Source organism: Mustela lutreola, chromosome 2, assembly GCF_030435805.1.
Source record: "Mustela lutreola isolate mMusLut2 chromosome 2, mMusLut2.pri, whole genome shotgun sequence".
Classification (NCBI taxonomy): domain Eukaryota; kingdom Metazoa; phylum Chordata; class Mammalia; order Carnivora; family Mustelidae; genus Mustela; species Mustela lutreola.
Genome location: NC_081291.1, coordinates 51,304,955 through 51,329,006, shown reverse-complemented (window position 1 = coordinate 51,329,006; position 24,052 = coordinate 51,304,955). Strand labels below are relative to the sequence as shown.

Sequence of the window (24,052 nt, the reverse complement as noted above, 5' to 3'; positions counted from 1 at the left end):
CCTGGCTCTTAGATCAATGCAATAAAGATTAGTCAAGTGCATTTGAAATGCCAAGAGGCATTAGAAAGATCAGTGCCCTGGTACATTGGGAGTTGAGACTTGGTGATGAATTTAAGCCAAATTAATGAAAATTAACCCTTCCAATCATCATTGAAAGTCTCTTGCTTTCTCAGGCTACAGATTACATCTCTCTCCCCTGGTTCCTCCTCCATCTGGTCAGCTTTGCGGGATGACAGCCTCTGATTGGAGTTACAATGGTTTCCTGGCTACATACTATTTCTCCCCTGTGATCTAGAATACATTTGTGTTATATGAGCGTTGCTCCTGCCTAACATTGTGGGTAAATTAAGATCCCCTTAAACATCCAAAGGCCTTCAGATGGAGCATTGGACACCAATATGCTGGGGTTCAAGGGTTTCCATTTACATTTTGTGTTCTCCTCCAGTCACGGGTTTTAAGAGCGTCTTTCCCAGTTGTATGTTTGCAATCGTTGCTTTCTTGTTTTCTTTTGTTCCGTTTTCCCTAGGCCCCCCTGTCTTCCCCCTAAACCACAGAAAATGAGGAGACCTAGGCCTCTCTCAGTGTGTAGCCATAAACTATTTAACGGCTGTATGGAAGCGTTTATTAAGGTACTTGCTGGGGAGCTACGGAGTCCGCGAATGCGCCCAATGTAATGGCAGCCTTTCTCCACCTCCTCCCTTTGGCCCACAACCCTGCCCTGACCAACCAGAACTTTCACTCATGCCCTGGGCCTGGCCCTGGGGCAAGCTAGTTCCTAAAGCAGCTTACTCTTATCTTTAATAAGGGCTTCCAAGCAGAGCTGCTTTTGTCTCTGACCAGTTGATTCTAAGTGCTTTCCCTGGTTAAGATCCCGATGAAGCCCATGAAGTCCAAGCAAGGTTGAAATGCCAGCACCACTGTAGCCCCTGCCAGCCATGCTCTCCTGCTTCAGGAACTGCGGTCCTAGCAAGCCCCAGGGACAGTTCGAGAAACCACCTTACCTTGCTTCGCATCCACGCCTCCCAAGAGGTGGTTAGTTGGAAGAAACACAAAGAAAATCCCTGTGGTTAACTGTGTTTTTATACAGGTAATTTTTTTTTTTTTTTTTTTTTTGGTTGAGAATATACAGAGAAAGGAAACACATAAAATTTTTGAGAGAAAACTCTCCAACCTTGTTTTGCTTCTTGAGGTAATCCCTTTAGAATTCCAGATGCATCCCGTACATCCTAAATTAAAAATGAAAATGTCTGAGCCCAGTGAGTTTGTCTTGTTCTTGCCTCGTAGAGGCAAAGGGCACAGGATCAAGGCATCCCAGAGAGAACGAGTGACTCAAGGCAACTGAAGCTGGCAAGAGAGTTGAAAAGGGCAGCAGGTGGGGGAGATGCTTGAGGAACATGAGCTAGGGGGAGCAAGGGAAAGGACCCCTGCCAGTTATTTGAGAACCCTCCATTATCCAGTGAAGAGACTTTCTGCAGAAAAGAAGACTGGTGTCAGTCAGGAGAAATGTTAATGTTCTCGGATTTTGCTGGTAATTTTGGAGCCATGGAGGCTGCCCCTGCTCAGGTACTCCGTCCTCCGTCTTGACATGCTGTTCACAGGACTCCCAGGATGGAGTTCAGCGGGGGGAGGAAGGGGGTGTGTGCAGCAGGCAGACATGGAACTGGGTAGGCAGAGCCAGCAGCCTGGGTCCCACAGCTGTCTCTGCCTGTGGGCTGAGTTCTAGGGAAGGGACAGTAGGGAAAGGGGACAGAGGAACAGTAGGGCACCAATGGGGACTGTCTAGGAAGAGCACGGGCTGCTTCAGGCTATCTCAGAGGAAAGAGACATGGAAGATCCCCAAAAGAAGGTTGCTGCTGGGTCTATTAGGAAAGAGGTACTGTTTGGAGGGAAGCCCGAGTGAGCAGTTTGCCATCTAATAAGTCATGGGAAAATGGGTCAAGAGACCTTTCTTTATCTTCCCTCCTGTCTCCACCAAGACTTCATCTCATTCACCCTTGCCCTTGGAAAAGCTGCTCTCCATAGCCAGGATGGGACTGAAGGACACATAAGCTATTCTCTGTGCCCTCAGGGAGTGTATGGTGTCTCCCAGGAAGTTTTCAGCATGGAAAGCTGAAAGATTAGGTGATTCAGGAAGAGCCATCTGTAAATGACCCATGGAATCCAGTGCTGCGAGAGCTCAGAGCATGAAGAGCCATGACCCCTAGAGTGCACGAGGCTTCCAGCGGGTGGGTAGGGACAAAGTGGAGAGGAGCAGGGTGGGAATCCCTGAAAGAAGGACCACAATGAATGAAAGCTCTGAGATAGGCATGCCTACCCGAGTTTGCTCAGCTCTTTGAAAATGGATGACCAGTCCGGGCACTTGGAAGGAACTGACTCTTATCCAACAGGACACAAGAATTAGGTCTTCTGTTTAATGTAATAGTCTTTTAATAGAGAGCTGCTACATAAAATGTGTGACTGTCAGACCATCTGACTCCATCCCTCGTGATAAATACATCAGAACTTCAGCCACATGTTTGCCTCTTGGAGGAGGTAGTCACCTTGGGAAGCCACATTCTTACTCTAACTACATCATCTTTGGTGCCATTGTTCAGTTTTCTTTGGAGCCTGTAGCAGGGCCTTGGTCGGTGGTGCCAAAATTTCATATTAGAATGGACAGTCTGGCCATTGGAAGGAAAAGTGTTATTCAATTCTGCTTTGCAACGCCGCTGAAGGCACAGAATGGCAAGAGGCATGGGCTAGAGTAGGGCTGGGTGTCTGGTTCTGAAAAGCCACTTAGCGTGGGTCATGTGGTGGAATAAGTCCTCGAGGGACTAGTTCAAAGAATAAACACACTCATGTGACTAAAAAAAATGTATATTTGTTTAACACGATTGCATTTTTTCATAGTCACACTATGCATTTACCACATACGGTCAGGCAGGTAGCAAACGCTTCCATGTGCCGGCTCTGGGGGCGGGGGGCGGTGCAGAGACAGACTCGCAGGCAGCAGGGGCTTACCCTCAAGGACGATTAGCTTTCAGAGAATGAAAAGGCAGTTTTAATATATTCAGCCCTTCAACCTTTGTGAATGGAATTTAATTTTCTCTTATGATTCATGTGCTCTCTGGGAGAAAACTGCACCAACGAAGAATGCCCGGCTTTGAAGTGCCAAACCTGTGAGACGTTTTTCAGTAAAAGGACATTGCTGGAACTTTGTGATGATGAGGGTATCGTGGGACAAGGCAGCATCCCCAAGTTAAGAATGACTAATACATCGATAGATTTTTGGGATCATTGGAATTGGCCCTTTACAAAATCCTTCATTTTTTTTCTCCCTCTCAGACAGAAGGAAACCCAATTTTATAAATTTTGAGGCCCATTTAAAATTTATTATCAATTTTGGGAGGGAGACTCCCCACCTTCTTTCTATTGATTACCTACCTCATAACTGTATGACAAGATCAAATGAGCTAATCTGTGCATGTTTCCAGAGCACTCCTGGCCCAGAGTAAGCACTATGGAAATGCTGGTCATCACTGTGGTCACAAGCTTTTAGGACATTGCTCATAGAGTCCCACCTGACAGACAGGCTGTTTGTTCAGTTCTAGGAATCAGGTAGGTTTAGCCAACATTCAGTTCCACTTATGGAGATGCTGGGGACTGGACAGGTGACACCGGCCAAAAGGTGTGCCACCTCCGCATTCTCAGGTCATCCTCTCAAGGAGCCCAAATGAAATAAAGCTCACACCCCAGAGCCTGGCCTGCTGCACATACGGAAGAAAGAATCCATGGAGCTCGCCTGAAAATGGGTGGCTTTGTGACAGTAAAGGCTCCAGTTCTACCTACAAGACCATAAAAGCATTTTGACCCCCTCCTGCCGTCCCCCCCACCCAGGCTTTTCACTGCTTTGGGGTTCCCTGAGGTATTCTCAGTGCCACTGTGAGGGTCAGGGAGTAAGAAGGAGAGCAAAGCCAATGAGCACCCAGGAAAGCTACCTGGGGCATTTGGTCAGAAACCATGGAAGCTGTTTGAAGTTGGAATCAGGTGGAATCCTGTCAGGTTGTAGCCAGAGGACACCTCATAAACACAATCTTGGTGAAATTCACTTGGTGAAATGAGGTTTCCCGAATTGACTTGCAGGGCCAGTGTTACAGTAGATGCCTGAAGGTGTGTGTCCCTCCTTCTTGTGGGGAGCTGGGCTAACCTTAGGTGTCTTAGGTGAGCCCTTGCCCATTGGTGAGTGAACAGCCCCTGTGTTGAGGAGAAGCTAAAGGTGGGACGAGGAAGAGGCTCCGTACACACCATCCCTGTGCTTGCCAACGACTGATAGAGGCCCCTTTGCCACCCGGTGTCCAAGGCAGGCACCCGGCAGGCTGACTGGGGGCAGGGCGCAGAGCCCCTACGAGGCCCTGAGGTGCAGGGGCAGCCCTCCCCACCGGCAGGCTGGTTGGCCGTCACCCAGGACCGTTGCTGGCTGCCATTGCATTTCCGCGTTCACGGACTCTGAAGGATCTGCTTACTCTAACTGATCTTACTCCTGCGTAATCTTTTCTTTTTCTCCTGCTCTGCTGCCTGTTTATTTTTTGTTATCAGAGGAAGAAGAAATGCTCGAACCAGGAACCAGGTATTTACTAGAAAGGTCCGTTAGCCCCGTTCAACTGGATGGAACCTGTCTTTAGTACTGACTTCTAGAGCAGGGCCCACCTTGCGTATAGCCACAGGGTCCATTTTATCCTCTCCCTGACTGTTGTTAACTAAGGAGAGGCTTCACAGGTGGGGTGTGGAGGAGCCACAAAGGCATCGAAATTCCTGGGGTTTTTCTGTCTCTTACATGAACATATTACAAGTGCCTTGTTTCCTCACCTGAGGAGATTAGTAATTTAATTTGGCCCCTTTTACAGAAAGTTTTAAAAAAATTTTGTGCTCTTCAAGTGATTTGGAATAATAGAGCGATCAACCAATTATGGAATCCGAGTGAAAACTACCCGTTGCCCAGCTCTTTGTGGTTGTGGGCCCGTCTAGGAAGATGCAATTGAAAATATATTCATACCCCCTGCCCTGCGTAAGTTTAGAGCTGTGTCTTATTCAGCCTTTTTGACTAAGGTTGGCCACTCAGTGGTCAGTGGCTGACGTTAGCTGTTTCTAGAACTTCTCCTTATAACACCTTTATTGTTGAAAAAAGTATCCATCTGGATGTTTAGGTTGTAACCTCAGGAGTAGACCTGACCTTCCTTTCTCAGAGCTCAAAAGGACCCTTGGGGGCCATCCTTGCTTCCCTTAGTGCGTTCTTCTTATTTCAAGCATCAGGTACCACAGTGCTAGAAGGAGGTCTCAATCCTGCCTTTTTATCCTTGAGCACTGGGAGCATAGGGTTGAGTGGGACAACGTGGAGGGGAAGGCGAAGCACTCTTCAAGAGCGAACTCCAGCCCTCTCCGAGCAATGGGTTCCCTCCCCTTCCCAGATGTGCCTGCCAAGCCTTCTGAGCCCTGATTTCTTCCCAGCTAAGTAAGAAGACAGAGCATTTCTTTCCAATTATCATAGCTATGCCTTTTTCTGCACCTAACTGAAGACCTTCTGTTTTAACTGTTTGTGGAGACTTGAGGATTAGCAGCTCTTTGCTTATTTTCCAACTAATCCGATGGTACTAATATTCTGGCTTGAGTTCATAATCTGTGTTTGCAGTGTCTTTTTCCCTGTGGTGGCTGCCGAGCCCAGTACAACTCACGACTGTTTCTCTTCAGGACTCAGGACAAGCTATCCCGCTTGTAGTCGAGAGCTGCATTCGGTACATCAATTTATACGGTAAGCGCAGTCCCGCGGTGTATTCTCTGCTCTCTCCAGAGCAGGTGCAGGGCTGTCCTCATAGGAAATGAGGTTTTAACCCATCTCAGAGGATTTCCCATTACTGCCCTGCTTCCTAGAGAGAAAGCGCTTCTTAGCACAGGTGCTGTGCTGAGTGCCTTTTTGAGCCTTGTGTGTCTGGGGACAAAGGTGTCCGTGAGAAGACCGAGGAACTAGGAAAACGAAGGATCAAGGAGGGCATGGGTAGGAGAACCATTTCAGTTCCTTCATGCCTCCCACCCCACCTCAGGGGTCTGTGTTTTGAGCACTGAAGGTAGCTGGGCAGTGAATGGTCAGTTAACTGGCTCTAGTCAGTTCCAGAAAGGAATTAGAATGTCTGGGATGTGCTAACCATGGTGTCACCAGCGCTGCCCTTGGGCTTCCATCTATTCATTCATTTGCTCCTCTAAAAATTGATTTTCAGAGTTCAGAGCAAGCACTGTTATGACAGTGGGTATACAGGCATGAATAAGACAGGTAAGGTGCTGGCCCTAAGTAGCTTACATTACCAATTAGAAGGGCAAGGAAATAAGCAGATAAAGAAATCATATAATTTCAGGTAGTGATAATGCCAAGGAACTAATGAAAAGGGGATAGAGAATGGCTAAAGGGTGGCAGGGCTGTGTTTGGCTAAGATGGTAAGTAGAGACGTCTCTGAGGGGCTGATATTTGAGTAGAAGCAGCCAGCTGTGCCCGACAGGTATAAAGGTCTAATATGGGAAGGAAGACAAGTGTGACTGAATGGGAATATGTTGGGGGTGGTGGGATATAAGACACAGGAGGTAGAGATTCAAGATTGGTTAGGAAAGACAGAAACATGTTTTTATTGAGCACGTACTATGTACAAACCAAACTTGGACTAAAGCCTGCCATTTAGAAGTAAACACTTTCCTAAATTTTAATGTGAAGGGTTGTTTTATATAGAAAAACTAAATGTGAGGGTGAAGGTCACAGTCACCCCACGAATTCCCATTCAAGATGAGAGAGGCCCTTTAATTCCTTCAATTCTATAGGTTACTGTTCAGCCCCATAGATTCCGATCCGCATTGTTACTTTATATCAGCTGTTGGGGTGGCCCCCTTGTTATGGCCTTGCAGAAGCACATAAGAAAAAGATTCCTTTTCTTTGATAATTTAATGTCCCCCAAGCTCCTTGGTCCCAGGCCAGCATGCACTCTAGACTCCAGCTTTTCCTGGAAGGAAGAAGATGTCTGAATAGGCAGAGGGTGGGAATGGTCAAGTGAATGATATTGGTCATTCTTGTTCAGAATCTCTGTGGCTGTTACATTGAAATGGCATTTGTAAACTCAGGCCAAGCTCCTTGGTGCCAGTGTCCCTGGCGTACTTGATAAGCAAAGTGCACCTCGGCTAGACTGGAAGTTGTTATTCACTGGTCCAGTGTTGATATCAACCTCTTATGGCCTTTTCCTTCAAACCCCAACAAGAGATCACAGACACATGAAGCAGGATGGTGCAGAGTATTTTGGCCAGATGAAGTTAATTGCAAAGGCTACTTTTGGGCTTCTCTCAGGAGATCTTTACTGGGAAAGACCCTTGTGAAGAGTGGTAGGAAAAAGAGACAAGCAACGGGGAGAATCATGTGTGCCCAGCAGTCTGATGCGCTCAAGGCATCATGGCATTTTCTGTTTGTTTGTTTCTTTTAGGACTCCAACAACAAGGGATCTTCCGAGTTCCAGGATCTCAGGTTGAAGTCAATGACATAAAAAATTCCTTTGAGAGAGGTAGGTGCAGAGTCACCATCTCAAGCTTGTGTCTAGAGGAAGCCAGGACGGGTGTTGATGTGTGTCTCAGAGCCAGCAATGTGCTGGGGCTGGCTCGTATCGATATCTCTTTCCGGCTGCATTCGGTGCTTTCCCCTTGGTAGCTTGAAACCAGCCAAGGCAGGAGTATTTACACTGCAGAAATTGGCAAATGCCAAAGATCTTTCGTCTTTTTCCGTCTAAAGAGTTGGCTGTGAAACATTTACCAGCACAACTTTCTCTAGCGACTGTACAGTAGTTGCTGGGAAAGAGGGAAAACATGTGAAATTATAATGTGAATCAAAAAGGCTGCTGCTTTTAAAAGAAAAGTTGGAAGAATACAGATAATACTGAGTGACTTTTAGAATATCTTAACTTTTTTTTAATGTAAAATCTTGGCCAAAAAAAAAAAAAAAAAAATTGAGGACCCCAATCTGAACCCATTTTCCTGTAATATATCATGTCCCAATTTACAAAGCATGTTCTTACCCCTCCTTCTACATAATCTTCCTAATAGTTTTGGAAGGTATTTGGTTTGTCCCTGTTGGCTGTGCTCCAAGCAGGCGTCTCCCCTAGTTCTAGCCCTGGAAGTCTCCCTACTTATTATCCAGCTTCCTCTGGAGAGGGTGCCTCCTGAGCAAACTCATCCCTTCACTGTTCCCCACAGTTCTATCTGTGGCCTGGAGTGGAGGAAGCACTCTGTGAGCCGCAGGCAGTCAGTGCCATGGCCCCCAGCACAGACCTCTGTGGCCCTTGGCACTCTGGCTTTGAACCTTTGAGAGAGGTAGGTGCAGAGTTCGGGTTCGGAACGCAGGATTTGACTGGATGTGGTGCTTGATGGCCTCCTAATGTCCTGTGGAGCTTCTGTTTTAGAGTCTGCTCCAGGATCTTGCCTAAGGAGCAAGAGGAGCTGAGGGATCTTGGGCGCTGAGAACCAGGGAGCCCCAGAATTCCCCTGCTACAAGCTCCTCCTTATGAGTTTATTGCCATCCCAACAAGCATGCATTCACTGGGCCCTTACTGTGCCAGAGCCTAGAAATACAACAGGAGCAAAAGATAGTCATGACTAGTAGGGAGCCAGTTTAAGCAGACAATGGAGTAAGTACTAGGTGGTATGGGAACCCCTATCCCGGCTTGGTTGGGGTGGGGAGGAGTAGTAAACCCAGAGGAGTCTTCTTGAATGGAAAAGGAAATGCCCAAGCTGAGGCTTAAGGAGTAAGAACCAGAAAAAGTAGGGAACGGTCATTCCAGGCTAAGGAAATAGCATATGCAAAGGCCTGGAAGCAAGAGGCATCTCCCATCAGCCTCCCTGATGGAAGTATTAGTCATTATCCTCTGAGCTTCTCTTGACAACACTGGACAGCACAAACCAAAGTTTTGTTTCTTCATTTCTCCCAACTCCGTAGCACCCCTGCTGCCCTGTGTTCATTGTAAATGAACAGAACCGGGTCTGGAATCTTTGTTGGTTCCATCTTCTTGGTCTCATTGCATTACAGAATTCCTTAAATCTCATGGGTAAATTCACTGCACAGGGCCTCCAGCCTGGCAATTGCCCCTGCCTCGAATTTCCCTATTTCCCTAGGTTCTGTGAGTAACTTTCTGATACCAGGCAGCCTGGCACTAATCCTGCCCCAAGAGCACCGCTTTCTTTTCTTCTTGAATGTGATTTTCTGAGATCATTGCCTTCTGTCCCTTGCTTGGGTGCCTGCTCCAAATAGGCCTTGGATCACTTTGGGCAGAGCCCCACTGCGCAGAGCCCCACTGGGTAGAGATCACCTGACCCAAGTCTCAGCAGCAAAAATGTTTTCTGCTTTTTCCTTGTCTCAAGTATGCAAATTGGCTCACCCCCTCCCTCTCTCCCTCATTCCAGAATGAATCTCATGTTTGTAGCAGCCATATCTTTCTGCTCTGCCTGAACCTGTGGTGAACTGTGGCTTATTCTAAAAACAAACAAAAACAAACAAACCGCTCCTGGTATGTCTTTTTTAGAAAAATCCATTCCTGGCTTCTGTGGGCTCGCTGCTGCCCAGATTTCCCGGTTACTTTTTCTGCTTCTTGAAGTTCACCAACCAAGTGCCCTGGGTTTGGCTCCTTACTCAACTAACCCTCAGGGTCACCTCCCACCTCACCTGAAACTGGTAGCTTCCCACACCCCTGCTGCATTTCTCCGCCCTGGGCCACCAGGTGACCGAGGCTAGGGATGCTCAGTATTTCTCTCCTCACCCACTCTTCCATCCCACACACTCTAACTTGTGACTGAATTTTCTTTTTAAACCAGTGCATTGTGCATTTTTCCTTTCTTCCTTTTATTTGTTAAAAGGTAAGTCCCTCAGTCCTTGCAGGGTGCCTACCCTGTCCCATTTGTTCAAGGAGATTTGGGTCTTTCTATTCCTTGGCCCCTTCCTTCTCTCTTGGGTGAACTTCTTGCCTACATTTCTTTCTTTCTTTCTTTCTTTTTTAAGATTTTATTTATTTATTTGAAAGACAGAGATCACAAGTAGGCAGAGAGAGAGGAGGAAGCAGGCTGTCTTCCGAACAGAGAGCCCAATGCAGGGCTTGATCCCAGGACCCTGGGATCATGACCTGAGGACCTGAGCGGAAGGCAGAGGCTTTAACCCACTGAGCCACCCAGGCGCCCCTTGCCTACATTTCTTGTATGAGGCTGTTGAAAGGAGCACAGATCCGTTTTCTTTAAGGTTCTGAAAAATTACAACATGTAGGAAATTCATTCTTGACTTATTATCCCTAAACCCACTTTCTTTTTCTTCTGACATGAGCCAGCCAGGGTTTTAGTTGAGGCGGAAATGATAATGATATGATTTTTTTTGCTGTCAGTAAGCCTTAAGCTCATCATGCAAGTTTTGAGCTCTTTCTGCAGTCTGGCAAAACAAAGGCAAAACCCCACAGGAGGATAGGAAATCAGTAGCCCTGCCATGGAGAGAGCCATGCTGTTGTCTCTCAGGCCAGTTTTCCTGGGAAAACTCTTTTTTTTCCTCCCCACAGACCTATCCGCTGTCCCCTTTGTATGCAACAATGAGAGAGCTGCCAGGAGGCTTTCCTTATGTGGAAGGTGACTGGAAGGGGAGTTAATGGCCTCTCACCTGTGCAGATCAAGATAGGGTTTGGATCTGAGGCTGAAGTCATGGCATGTGGGGTCTCACACATTCTCGCCCTGGCCCTTCAGAAATCTAAATCCTGTCCCAGGGAGAGGAGTGTAAAAGGGAGACGCCGGGAGGAGCTGTCCTGTTGAGGAGCCAAAGATGGGGCTTAGGAGAACCTGTGGCCACAGAACTAACTGTCCTTGTATGAGAGGCCACCTGTGAACTTCCTGCCATGTACCCCATCTGGTGGCAGGTTTCCTGAGAGCCTGTGAGCATACACTGTGTTCACACTCTGCACCGACAGCCCTGCTGTCAAGTCTCCCGCAGTGCCCGGTGACCTGGCTAAAAGGGCACTGCAGGCAGGGCTGCTGGGTAACAATCCCTCCTTCCCCAGGAAGGTAGCAGCCCAGTGTGAATACAGCTTTCTCTCAGACTTGCCTAGAGTTTAGCTTTCTCCTGGAGAAAGCCACCATTCCCACAAACTGTCCTCCTCATCCTGAGGTCTGGAATTCTGGTTGTTTCTGGAACCAAAATTGACTTGCCCTGCAGAGAGCCAAAGTCTTGGGCTAGGTGGAGAGAATATTTGGAATATTTGGATGGTTCCTTTCATGGACTAAGTGCCTTCAGGGTGGAAAAGCAAGATCAAATGGTGTGTGTGCGTGTGCGCGCGCATGTGTGTACACACAAGCACGCGCGTGCATACATAGGTAGTATATATGTGTATATATAAAGTCCATATGTGGATCGTGCTTGGTGAGGGGAGCTAATATGCACTGTGGAGAAGAAAAATCCATGTGCTTTTGAATCATGAGAACCCAAAGGTCATATGGGCTAATACATAGAGAAATAGCTAATTGCAGTCCAAAGGTTTTGAACTTTTCTGGTCCTTCAGAGGGGCTTCAAGGGGTACTATAGGAACAGAGAGGGGGCTTGCGGGGAGGTATGGACCTCTCCTCCCAGCTCAACTAAGACAGCTTTGTTTTATGTGTGGAGCATTCAGAGAAACTTTTTTCTTGAGAAACAAAAAGAAAAGGTTGGGATTCTACTCTAAAGGAAGGAAGGTGGAAGAGAGGCATGGAAGCAGACAGACAGACACTGGTAAAAAGAAGAATATCTCCCAGGCATTATGAGCCCTGGGAGCTGCTGGTGTCTGTTTTGACAGTGAATGTGGCCAACTTGTTTTGCTTGTTGGGCCTCAGTTTTCTCACTGGAGAGAACGGTGGTATTGGAACCACACCTTCCTCAGTGCCAGGCAATGCTCTTGGGAAGATTAAGGGAGATCATGTGTGTGAATGTGCTTCTCACTTAAGAAGTGCTATATCAGTATAGGCAGTGCTTTTTTATGTTTTCTCTCGTCTTTCCTCACAAGGAATTCTCCTGTTCTCTGGGGGTATCTGAGAGGTTGGGCTATGGAACGTCGGTGTCTGGCAGCCACATACCGTCATTCAGGCTGGGCATGGAGTGGGGGAGCTCAGCCAAAGAGGGCAGGTGGGAGCATGAGCTCTGGTTCATGCTCTGTAAGCCACAACACCTGGTTCAGGAACAAGTGGGGGGTGGGGGCTCTCTCTCATTTGCAATGAAGCGTGTTGGGGCTAGCAGAGGCCCTGGCAATGACAGGCGTTCTTTTCCTACGGAGGTGGAGTAAAGCGATCCAAGTATGAATTTCCAGCTCTGCTCTTCGCTGCTTACCAGTCTTAGAACATTCTGTGGGCTGTTCTGGGAGAAGGAGGAAAAGCTCGTTGTGCAGACATCTGTCAGCACCTTCAGAGAGGGGGTGGATGGATTGCTCTGTGTCTCCTTTCACCTCCTCCACGGGAAACTTAGGGGGATCGAGCTGAACAGCCCAGGATGAGGTATCATTTTCCCTGTCCAATGGGGGGAAAGATAGAAAGATTGACAGCATTCTATGGTCATGGCTGTGGGAAAAAACCATTCTCCTGTGTTGCCAGTAGGAGTGTAGAATGGCGCCGACCCAGTAGGACAGAATTTGGCTCTGTCGAATGAAATGTACCCTTTGACCCACAGTCTCACTTCTAAGACCTGACCAGAGATGCACCTCCACAAATATAAAACACACACACAGGATTATTTGTTGTGGCAATATTTGTAAGAGCTAAAGATTGGAAAGAAGTCACATGTCAATTCATAGATGAATTCAATCCATAGACTTAACCATGGTTAAGTCATGGTGGACCAGTGAAATAGAGTATTTTGTAACCATTAAAAAAAAAAAAAAAAAAGCATGAGGGAGATCTCTAAGAACTGATATGGAGGGATTTCTAGTATTTATTGTGAAGTAAAGAAGCAATATGTTGCAGTATTATATACTACTTACATTTTCTGTAAAAAAAAAAATAGAGGGAAATAAAAATTCTCATATATATATATATTTGCTTATTGTGGGAGAAGAAAACACAGGGCAAACCAGAAGTTGATGAAAATGGTTAAATGTAAGGTGGGAAAGGGAAAGGAGAAGAGTAGGACTTGTCTGGATGTAATTTTTTATCTAGTTTTGACTTTTGGACAATGTAACTGCTTTATATTTTTAAAACTGCAAAATTTTTAAGAAAGGAGTTCTTTAAAAAAAAGTCAGTCCCGGGAGCACCTGCGTGGCTCAGTGGGTTAAAGCCTCTGCCTTTGGCTCAGGTCATGACTCCGGGGTCCTGGAATCGAGCCCCGCATTGGGCTCTCTGCTCAAGAGCCTGCTTCCTCCTCTCTCTGCCTGCCTCTCTGCCTACTGCCTCTGTGATCTTTGTCTGTCAAATAAATAAATAAGGTATTAAAAAAAATCAGTCCCTAAAATTAAACAGAAATAGAAACAAGCTATGTATTAAATTGATCATCACAAAGAGAGTAACTTTTGAAAATGTGCTCTGGTCATATATTTTTAACAGCTTTATTGAGTTATTTACCATAAAGCTCACCCATTTTTAAATAATACAGTTCAGTGGTTTCTAGTATGTGTACAATATACTAGAATTGTGCACATCACCATAATCCAATTTCAGAAATTTTTCATCATCCCCAAAAGAAACTTTGTACCCACTTTGTACCCACAAGGAGTAGTTACTCATGAGACTCTCTAAACCTCAGCCCCCCACCCTAGGCAACCACTCATGTTCTTTCTGTCTTCTGACCACTCATTTTTAGCAGGATATTTTCTTTCTTCTTAATTTTTTTTAATTTTTTTGAAGATTTTATTTATTTATTTGACAGAGAGAGATCACAAGTAAGCAGAGAGGCAGGCAGAGAGAGGAGGAAGCAGGCTCCTGGCTGAGCAGAGAGCCTGGTGCGGGGCTCAATCCCAGGACCCCGGGATCATGACCTGATCCAAAGGCAGAGGCATCAACCCACTGAGCCACCCAGGCGCCCCTAGCAGGATATTTTCTGAGGACTAACCCCTTGCCCCAAAACAAAAACAAAAGCCCTGCAAAGAAATCTTAAATTTTATGTAGGAGGTTTATTGTTAGTGGTGATATTGCTATTAACATTTCAAAACTATGTTATGTATATTGTAGAATAAGGCAGATATAGAAGTACATTATTAATGTGATTCAGAACCATGATTTTTCACTAAGCAAAGTGAAATACAAATATAAAATAAATGAAGTTAAAGCAAATGTTGAATCTTAAATATGAATTGGAAGTAACTGTGTGGACTCATGAAAAAAAAATATGTATTCTCCCTCTACCCCCTGAAAGGTTTAGGAGCTCTTTATAGCACTCCTGTACCAATGAGCACACCTGGAACTTAGTTCTTGGTCTCTAAATGCCATTCCCTACAAAAAGCAAACAGAACTCCTTGGAGAAATGTTTGATTCCAGAACTGGGTCAGGGGAAGTATAAAGTGATGCATGAGCATCTTTTATGCCAGAAAGCAAGGGTATGCTCAGTGGAGGTCACCTATAAAGGACATTTGTCCCTGGCAAAATTGGGGATAATCTGAACATCCCAAAGAATAGTGATGATAATGGATTATAACACATTAAATTAAAAATTACAAAAACAATCCCAGAAAGATGTTAGATAAAAATAATAATAATGATGATAATAATTTAAAGGGAGCATGGGGAAGCCTCTTCTTTATGGAAGAATGCTAACAAATACAGAAGGAATGACAGGATTAGAAATTCATCATTTTGTAACCCCAGGAAATTAATTGATTTAGGCTAAAATCATCACTGGAGGTTAAAAGCACTGGGTGAAACATGTTGAGCACAATGACTTACGCATAGATCACTTGTTATTTTCAAAAACATTTTATATTTAACACCTACTATTGCAAAGGGGAAAATAGATTTTACAGTGCAGAGATCTGGAGGTCACCCCCTTTATCCATGGATCAAACTTCATATCACCAGCACCAAGACAGGCTGACGTTACGTGCCTCTGGATCCAGTGTAGTGTCCATAACATCACCAATGTACAATTCTTGCCCAAAATGTTTAACTTAAATCTAATCATAAGGAAACTTTGACAAATGCAGAATGGGAGGCATTCCAAAAGGCAAGTGGCCTGGACTCCTCAGAAGAGGCAACATTATAAAAAACCAAACAATAAAAAACGTTGGGGCCTCTTTTATATTCTAAAGACTAAGGAAACATAACAACCAAATGAATTATGTTGATTAGATCTTAGCCTCTGAAAAAATTCTATGAAATACCGGACAATTGGGAATGTTTGAATGTGGGCTGTATATGAGACGGTGTTTTGAACTATTGTTAATTTTCTTAGGTGTAACAATGTTATGTGCTTATGTAGGAGAATATCCTTATTCTTAGGAGAAATGTGTTGAAGTATTTAGCAATGGCATTTCGTGATGCCTACAAAATACTCCCAAATCATTGAGTAATAATATATGTGAGTAAAGAGAGAAAGCAAATATGGAAAGATGAGTGTAGTTTAATGAGCGTGAGTGAAGGGTGATTTGAGTTTTTTATTTTTACAATATTTCCATCGAGTTGAACATTTTCAACATCAGGTTGAACTCTAAACTTGCTCTGTCAAGGGGGCTGCCCATCTATGTCTCCCCGAGTTCAGGCTACACCAGGCCATCCCCCCCCCCCACCTGCACATTTCCTGCCTCCTTACCAAGCTGAATTATCATCTCCTCTCTCCTCTCAGGCGAAGACCCCCTTGTGGATGACCAAAATGAACGAGATATCAATTCAGTCGCTGGTGTTTTAAAACTGTATTTCCGAGGACTGGAAAACCCACTCTTTCCTAAGGAAAGGTTTCAAGATTTGATATCTACTATTAGTAAGTATTTCCTAGGTGGTATGGTAGAGGGATCAATTGTGTGACGTACCTTTATTGAAGTTGTTCTATGGGCTCATTGCTGTGCTAGGCACATGGGAGGGATAGTATGAAAGGAGCAGTATGGCCCTCGTTCTCATAGAACTTAAAAACTAGTTGTAGAGATAATAAGATGGTTTATAATGGAAAATGGCATGGTACCATTGGGTATGGATGTAGCTCAGAAGAGGCAGAGGAAAGCTTGGTTTTGCAGATCACAGCTAAGAGAGTTATGTGAGCAGAGCCTTCCAAGAGGAGTGGACCGAGTATCCTGGGAAGACTTTGGGGACACACAGACTAAAGGGACCAGAGGAAGGTGTTCTAGCCAGTGAATGGTGCAAGAGGCTGGAAGGGTAAAATAGAGAAAGAGGGGAATGACCCTGCAAGGATTTTGGAACTTTTCGGGTAATAGGGAACCATAGAGGGTCTGGGAGTCAAGTCAGCAACATGACAGGCGAGTAAAATGGTGAAAATAAATTGACTGTGAGCTTCTTCTGATGTCAGAAGCCATTGGAGTTCTCTTGGATGAAGGCAGAAGCCCAGTCTAGGGGGCTGAAATCAAGTTACCTTGACTGTACAATGCCCAAATCCAAGACAATATTTTGGGAATTTTAAAAAATAAACTTTCAATATTACAATATGAGAATCTTAGTGTTTTAGAATAAACTGTGATTTACAGAAAATTGTCCCATGCCCAGCAATACCCGCAATGCTTCTCACAATGTCCTGAGAGGGATTTGCAGCCAGGAAACTGCTCCAGCGGGTTGGAGCTTCAAGCCTCTCGCCTGCCTTTATGAAAGACTTCCTCTGCCCCGCTTCCTCTGCCCCGCTCTCCTCCACACTGCTTCCTGCTCATCTTTCCAGATCCACTTCAAGCTCCACATCACCCTCAGAAATTCCAGGCCACAAAGGCCCAACCGTATCTGAGCTCTGTGTCATGTGCTCAGCTAGTGTTTCCAGAAGTCCCATTAGTCTAGTTTCGGCACATAGCCCCGAGGGGACAAGCCTGTTGGCCTTTGGTATAAGCTCATAACATTACATACCTTGGATCACATCTTGAATCACGCTGTGGGGAAAAAGAAAAATCCTTTCTCAGTTCCCTCCCAAACCCTGCGATTACATCCAGGAGAAAATTTCAGAGGTCAGTCTCCCTTCTAAACAGAGAGATGAGGCCTCAGTCTCAGAAACTACCTAGAATTTAGTAACATTGTTTTGCTTTCATTTTATCTATTTTTATGTTACCTCCTAATCAGAGCAAGTGATCCTGGTTTCTCCTTTACAGAATGAGGTAAAATTTCCTCTTTAAATAAATGTATTTAAGAAAGCAATATATTGAAGTGGACTGATGACTAAAGCTGAGGACAGGGAGTGGCCTGTATAAAGGGCAGTGGAGTCAGTAAACATCCAAGGACCTTTAGCTCTGTGGGGAAGTTTGGGCAAGGCCCCTTGGTTTCAGGCTTTGAAGGTAGGCTAGAGTCTACTGGGTAGAGAGATCACCAGTGTGTGCAAAGGCCCAGGGGCAGGAAGGCCTTTTGTGAGAGGGAGATCATGGTGAAGGCAGCCTGGCACAGAGTTTGTCCGTGGGGGTGCTGTTGGCATTTAGGGTAACGCAGTGCCATATTGTGTGTCCCATACATTCAGGACACTTGGCACGCTGACCCCTGGATCCCAGATGCCAATTGTTACCTCTAGGTCATTGTGACTACCCCCAAAGAATGCCCCATGAATTTGTAAGTGCCCAGAGATGCACTGCCACCTCATTTGAGAATCATGACTCCGTATCATCTTCAGATAACTTGGGGAAGGGGCGGCAGCTAGGAGGTGAGGTAGGCTATCTTGGCATAAGCCCTGCTGTGAAAGGCCTGGGATATGGAGAAGAAACAGGAGAAGCTGTGTTTTAGAAGGAACATGCTGACAGAATGTGGAGGCTGGAGAGAGAGGCTATGTGAGAAAAACATGTTTTCTAAGAGAGAAACTGGCATAGGCTTGGGCATCAGCCCTGCAGGCACACATCAGAACTCTGGCAGCTCAGTGTTCGCACCAGCTTTCCCTCTCTACGAGGCAAAGCCCACAAAGCCCATCTCCTTACCAAGCCCAGCTTGCTTCTCCTGCCCATAGCCCAAATGACAAAAATACTAGCGTCTCTCTGTCTAGGATGGGCCTGGAAACCAGGCTCCGAGATAAGCTCCTTGGCCAGTATAGAGCTGTAGAGTTGGCTGTTTACTCAACACTTATTTCCAGCCTACTCTGTGCCAGGCCTGTGGCGTGGCTGGTGTTCATAAAGAGGTTCAGGGAACATGGCCCATGCCTGTGTTAGTCAGGACTCATAGATATCAGGTGACAGAAACCTAGTATATACTGGCTTCATCCATAAAAGGGAATGAATTGACTCATACAGTTGCTGTGAGTGGCCAGACGAGGGTTTTGAATCAATCCCTAGAACCAAGAGAACTGTCTTGGCCAGAACCATGTGGACTGCTCTAGGAGATGTTGGCTGCCTGGCTCCCTGAGGATGAAAGACCCCCTAAAAAGCCCCTTTGTGTTACAGAACTGGAGAACCCAGCTGAGAGGGTGCACCAGATCCAGCAAATCCTCATCACCCTTCCCCGAGTGGTTATCGTGGTCATGAGATACCTCTTTGCTTTCCTCAACCAGTGAGTTGCCTGGCCATTTGGGGGTGGGGGGTGGCCCCTCTTTGCCTCAGCTCTGGCCTCCTTTGGGAGGGGATGTCCTGAGGCTTTTGCAGGTGCAGCTGTTCCTAAAACAGAACATGGAACCCTCCTGGAGTTGAGTAGAGCCCTCGAAAGAAAGAACCCACAGGGGGAAAGATTTCCCTTTCCCAGGTGACTTGTGAGTACCTTCTTTCTTGTAGCCTCTCGCAGTATAGTGACGAGAACATGATGGATCCCTACAACCTGGCCATCTGCTTCGGGCCCACCCTCATGCACATCCCTGATGGGCAGGACCCTGTGTCCTGCCAGGCACACGTCAACGAAGTCATCAAAACCATCATCATCCATCATGAAGCCATCTTCCCCAGCCCCCGGGAGCTAGAGGGACCTGTGTATGAAAAATGCATGGCTGGAGGGGAAGAATATTGGTAAGATTCGATTCTTCTTAATATTGTTATTATCATCACCGCTATCGTTGTTGTTGCTGTTGAACAGGAACAGTAAGAAACCCCTTGATTTTCTTACTGCTTTATAGTCTGTATTTCCATATGCATTTTCTCATTTGAGCTTTGCCACAGCCTTATATGAGAGATAGTTGCATCAGCCCAAACTCTCTTGGTTTATAAGGGACAGAAATACAAATCAAATTGGTTAAGCTAAATGGGAAGTTAATAGTTTACTTGACTTAACTAAAAAGTTGAGGATCGTGGCTTCAGGTATAGCTGGATCCAGGAGTTCAACTATTATCATCAGGACTTGGTCCTGCACTCTCCAACCCTTGGGTCTGTTTTCTTCTGCATTGGCTTCATTCTCAAGTAGTCTCTCCCTTGGTGGCTTCAGGAAGGCATCTAGTAACTCCAGATTTAGAGCACATTTCTCTCAGTAACCCCAGCAGAAAAAGGGCTTCTTCTTCCCCAGTGCCCCAACACAAATCCAAGAATTATATCCCCGAGGCTCGAGTTTGATGAACAAATCACATTGGTTAGGAGATGTCAAGCTGTCATGGACCGGGTGAGTCACAAACCCATCTCAGGCAGCAGGGGAGTGGATAATAATCCCCACTACAACCTCTTAAGAAAGGAGTTCTTTCTTCCAGACACAGTGAGTTCACGTTTTTTGAGAGCTCCACACTAGGTCAGCAGTTGGTAGTTGGGCACCTCTGGGTACCTGTGCTACATGGGGTCTTGGGAGAAAAATGTCAGAACCTAATCAAAATCAGGACTGACTACTTTCCCCAGACTAAGACCTTAAAATGTGGTAAGATAGGAAATGTTTTTAAATGTGGATTCAGAGCACCAGAGACAAGCCAAGGGTTCCTATTCGTTCTTTATTCCTAATCCAGGACAACACACAGCTGTGCATTTAGGTATTCCCCATACTGCTTTCAGCTAGGTTCCTGTAGAGGGGTTGTCTTTTGATTATCACAGTGTTCCTGGACTCTTAAATCGCTTCAAAGAAGGGAGACATTCCAGCCCCTTTGTTCCCCACATTGTCGAGCTCTGCTGTATTATTTGAGGCACCAGGAGCACATCTGTCCTTGTTCTGTCACAGAGCCATTAAACAGCCAGCAAGCATACTTTCTGGACAAAGAGAAGCTTTTCACACAGTGTTTGCAACCATTACCCATTCTCTTTTCTTCCTCCAGTATGATCATTAAATGTTTTGGGAAGGGTCCTCAAGATATGTTGTACTTACCAAAGAACAATATCCAATAACCACACTTTTCTTAATGCCGTTAGTGTCCCAGGAGAAAGGAAAACTATTAATTACATTGGAGGTGTTTTCAAAGCCAAAAAGGGGGATTTGGCTGAGGATCACACTGTAGTGGACAACATTCATTCATTTGACGAATGGACAGATGGTTGCCGAGTGTCTGTCCTAGTCCTGGCTCTGGGCAGGGGGTCAGGGATGTAACCTGAAAGGGGATTAATCCCTGATGCAGGGAGCTCTGGGGGAGGAGGAAACAGTTCCAGAAGACGGTCTCCCTGAACCAATGTAGCGAGGTCGGGAAGGGCTTTCTGGAGGAAATAATGATTTAACAGAGGCCTGCTTGATGAACTGGAGTCAGCCAGTCGAGGAGTGGGCAAAGAATGTTCTAGACTTGAAGCATTCAGTAAAATGGAAAGTGGTTCTGTGTGACCAGAGTGTTGCAGATGCCCAGGAAACGGTGAGGGAGGAGGCTGCACAGGCCAGCGGGTTTTGAAAGGTCTCAAGCCATCGTGTAGCATCTGGACCTTATCCAGGAGGCAGTAGAGAATTTTTCATAATGAAATTCATATTTTCTCAACTGCCATTGCAAATGTTCTTTCCTCCAAGAAGCCTTCCCCGACCACCCTACGTGAGTCCCCTCTGCTGTTGTCTCTGCTCATTTGCTCCTCCATAGCACATTTCAACTTGCAGCAGATTATTTCCTGGCCCCTGAAGGCAGAGTCTGTCGACTTACCCATTGGTGTGTCCCTCCTACCGAGCATATAACGGGACTCCATCCTGGCTCAGTTAGAAAACTGACTATAGGAACAAACCCTGACCTTGAGAAGCTTATCATTTAGAGAGGGGTTCGTGGCTGGTGAAATTATCCCAGTGTATGAATTACAAATCTGATAGGCCTGGACTCACTCTGCCTCCTCCTGTGCCCATTATGGCTGCCAGCCTGCTGGTGCCATGTGGACTAGCCTGGGCTTTTCCACACAGCACCCTGAGGCAGCCCTAAGAGCCCTGCTCTTTGGGAGCTTTGCTCCTCCTTGTTGGGTATGTCGCGCCCTCTGTAAGACATGGAAGCAGGTTAGGTAAATGACCTACCGCACTTCCAGAGTTCCTTCATGTTTTGGCCTGTGGTCCTTCTGAGGATAAATGCCAGGGTTTTACACTGATCTCTGGATCTTATGGAACACCTAGGAATTGGCAGCCTGGCAAATTCCAGGGCTAGGGGAAGCTAGGGAAGGTGATTCAGGATAGCTGCCCATTGCAGGGGCTGGCAGCAGTTTTCTATTAGAAGGGCCTATGGGTGGTCCAATGCGTAAGGCAGGCCTGAGCTGGGTCAAGTGCAGAGGTGGGCGGGGCTGGCACTTAAGCTGAGGACAGCGTGAGGGTGCAGAGCCCAACGTGTCCCCTTCCCACGTTTTCTTGCAGTGACAGTCCACACAGCGAGCCAGGGACTATCGATGAAGTCGACCACGACAATGGCACAGAGCCTCACACCAGTGATGAAGGTGAGTGAGGGAGAACCTGGGGCCAGTGAGCTTACCTGGAGCCTCTCACACTGACTCGTGTCTGCCCAACCTCTGTGTTGGCCACATAACCCCCTCCAGCTTTGCAAGTCAGCACATTGCCCTCCAGAATAGAGGGGGGACCCAGAAAGATCTTGGAGACATGTGTGCTCCCGTTCACCACACTCCTACCCATCTGTCTCCTCCCTTTCTGTGTCCTGCCTGGCCCAAGTGCAAATCCTAAGTGACAAGAGTTTGCTAAGTAGGAAGCATACTTCGGCCCCTGTTCCTTCCCCACCAGGGATCTGTTCTGCACCCAGCCTGTGCTAGGACTTGGAGCACTTTGATGAAAGACACATGAATTGTGGAGGAGCTCCCAGTCTTGTTACCTGACACATTAGGAGTGGCTCCCCATGATCCACAGAAATAATGCCCAACAAAGCTGTGTCCCCAGGGCATGGGTGCCCCAAAGATGAAACCAGGCAGGGATGACCCAGAGATGTGCTGGTGGGAGAGAGGGAAAGCAGGCCTGGGCTTTGAGGGACTCATTGGACCCTTCCATCCCTTCTAGACAAGGAGACTAGAGTTGGGTCATGTCTAAGGAATGTGGACCACATAGACAAGCAATCTGGATAATATGAGCAACGAAACCATTAGAGAGAATAGGCACGGTACCCAGGGTCCAGGGTATTTTAAGGACCTGTAAAAATGTTTTAATTTCTTTTAAAATAATGAGGAGAAAAGGAATATGATCCAGCCTGCATTATATTCATCTTTATATCAACTCAGTTGTGGTATATAATTTTTTAAACTTTTTTTTTTAATGGAGGAAGGGACCTATTAGAGTTATAACACCATCCTGTATAGACCAAGCATAGTCCTCCTTTCTCTCTGTGATAATTTTACTTTGAAAAAAAATCATTATGTAGAGGTTTTCTTATAAGCTCTGTGTTTCCCTCTGGGACAGTCCCAGGCCCTTTTGGCCACAATTTTTGTTAGGAGAGCTGGTATATTGTACCCAGGTGTGGTTTCTGGGTGCCAGTGGAAAGAGCTGGTTCTAAGACTGATAGGTGGATTTGCACTTGCTAATGACAGATACTCCAGCCCAAACTGATTTAAGCATTAAAGGCCTCAGATATCACAGACCTGAAAAATCCTAGGTTAGGCATAGCTTCAGGAATGGATGGATCCAGCTTAGTTGATTTTGTTAGGAATTTGTCTCCACCTTCTGTCTCCATCTTCCCTCTGTGTTGGCTTCATCCTCAGATAGGATATCCCTGTGTGGTGGCCTTTGGCAGTTCTAGGCTTTCATTGTCCTTTTGTCCAAAGTCCCAATGGAGAAGAACTTTCTTCTCATCATGGTTCTAAGAAAGCTCCTGGGGTAGAGTCTCTGGACTGCCTTGACTCACACACCCTACCAAGAACCAAGCACTGTGGCCCAAGAGGGAGCCCATGGGTCAGGCCTGAGTCACAAGTGTGGAAGAGCAAGTCTAGGGATAATGTCCAGTTCTGCCAGAATCCTCAGAGGCTCTAGTCATCCAGGGCTGAGGAAAATGTCCTTGGAGATGTGAAGGCTACTAACTTCTGCGTGTTTGTAGCGATTTGGTTTTCTCTTTCCTTCTTTTTGGTCTCTTGCCCTACCACCTCCAGCTCTTCTGCTTCTTCCTTCTTGACCTGTCTGTTGCTTGCTTTATTTCCGTGTGTGTGCACACAGCTCCCTCTTGCTCTAGATATTGTTCTGTCTTCCCTCTCCCACTGGGGGGAAGTAGCTCTTGTCCCACTAGATAGATGGATTTTTCAGCATGAAGATCTGTTAGGACAGCTGCTGGTGGAGGCGGATGTGTGTGTGTCTGCAGGAGGGTGGGTCCGGTGCCCTCTGAGGATCCTCACAGCCCATCTTGCAGGAGGCTTAGGTCACTGTGCATCTTCCCACACATGCTGAGTTTCCCCACAGCTCCTCTGCCTGGGCGATGGAAAGCTGCTATGGGGGCCAGGCCTGAGGAGGAGGGACGGAGAGAGAAGGTCTTGCTGGGTACATGAGGAAGCATCCGCAGGACACACCCAGCAGGCTTCACCCATCAAGAAAAACCCCTCATAAAATGCTACCTCCCTCTTCCTAGAGTAGAGGCATACTATATCCCTGCAACAGGGCAAGTCAGAGCTTCTTGTCTGCTTCCCCAGAAGGTCCCTTCTCG

General features: G+C 46.3%; 1 protein-coding gene across 5 annotated transcripts in view; it reads left to right on the top strand.

Annotated features, from left to right (window-relative positions):
* Positions 1-24,052, top strand: part of SRGAP3 (SLIT-ROBO Rho GTPase activating protein 3) — a 251,006-nt gene that overhangs the window by 207,630 nt on the left and 19,324 nt on the right. For 3 of the 5 annotated variants that reach the window (XM_059161597.1, XM_059161599.1, XM_059161600.1), the window contains 7 exons: positions 4,576-4,606; positions 5,725-5,785; positions 7,488-7,565; positions 15,809-15,943; positions 18,528-18,633; positions 18,852-19,079; positions 21,781-21,860. In XM_059161597.1, the coding sequence (XP_059017580.1) occupies positions 4,576-4,606; positions 5,725-5,785; positions 7,488-7,565; positions 15,809-15,943; positions 18,528-18,633; positions 18,852-19,079; positions 21,781-21,860 (719 nt within the window). Of the gene's footprint in view, positions 1-526; positions 630-4,575; positions 4,607-5,724; positions 5,786-7,487; positions 7,566-15,808; positions 15,944-18,527; positions 18,634-18,851; positions 19,080-21,780; positions 21,861-24,052 lie in introns of those variants that run through there. The other 2 variants (XM_059161598.1, XR_009350776.1) reach the window with 2 other exon arrangements.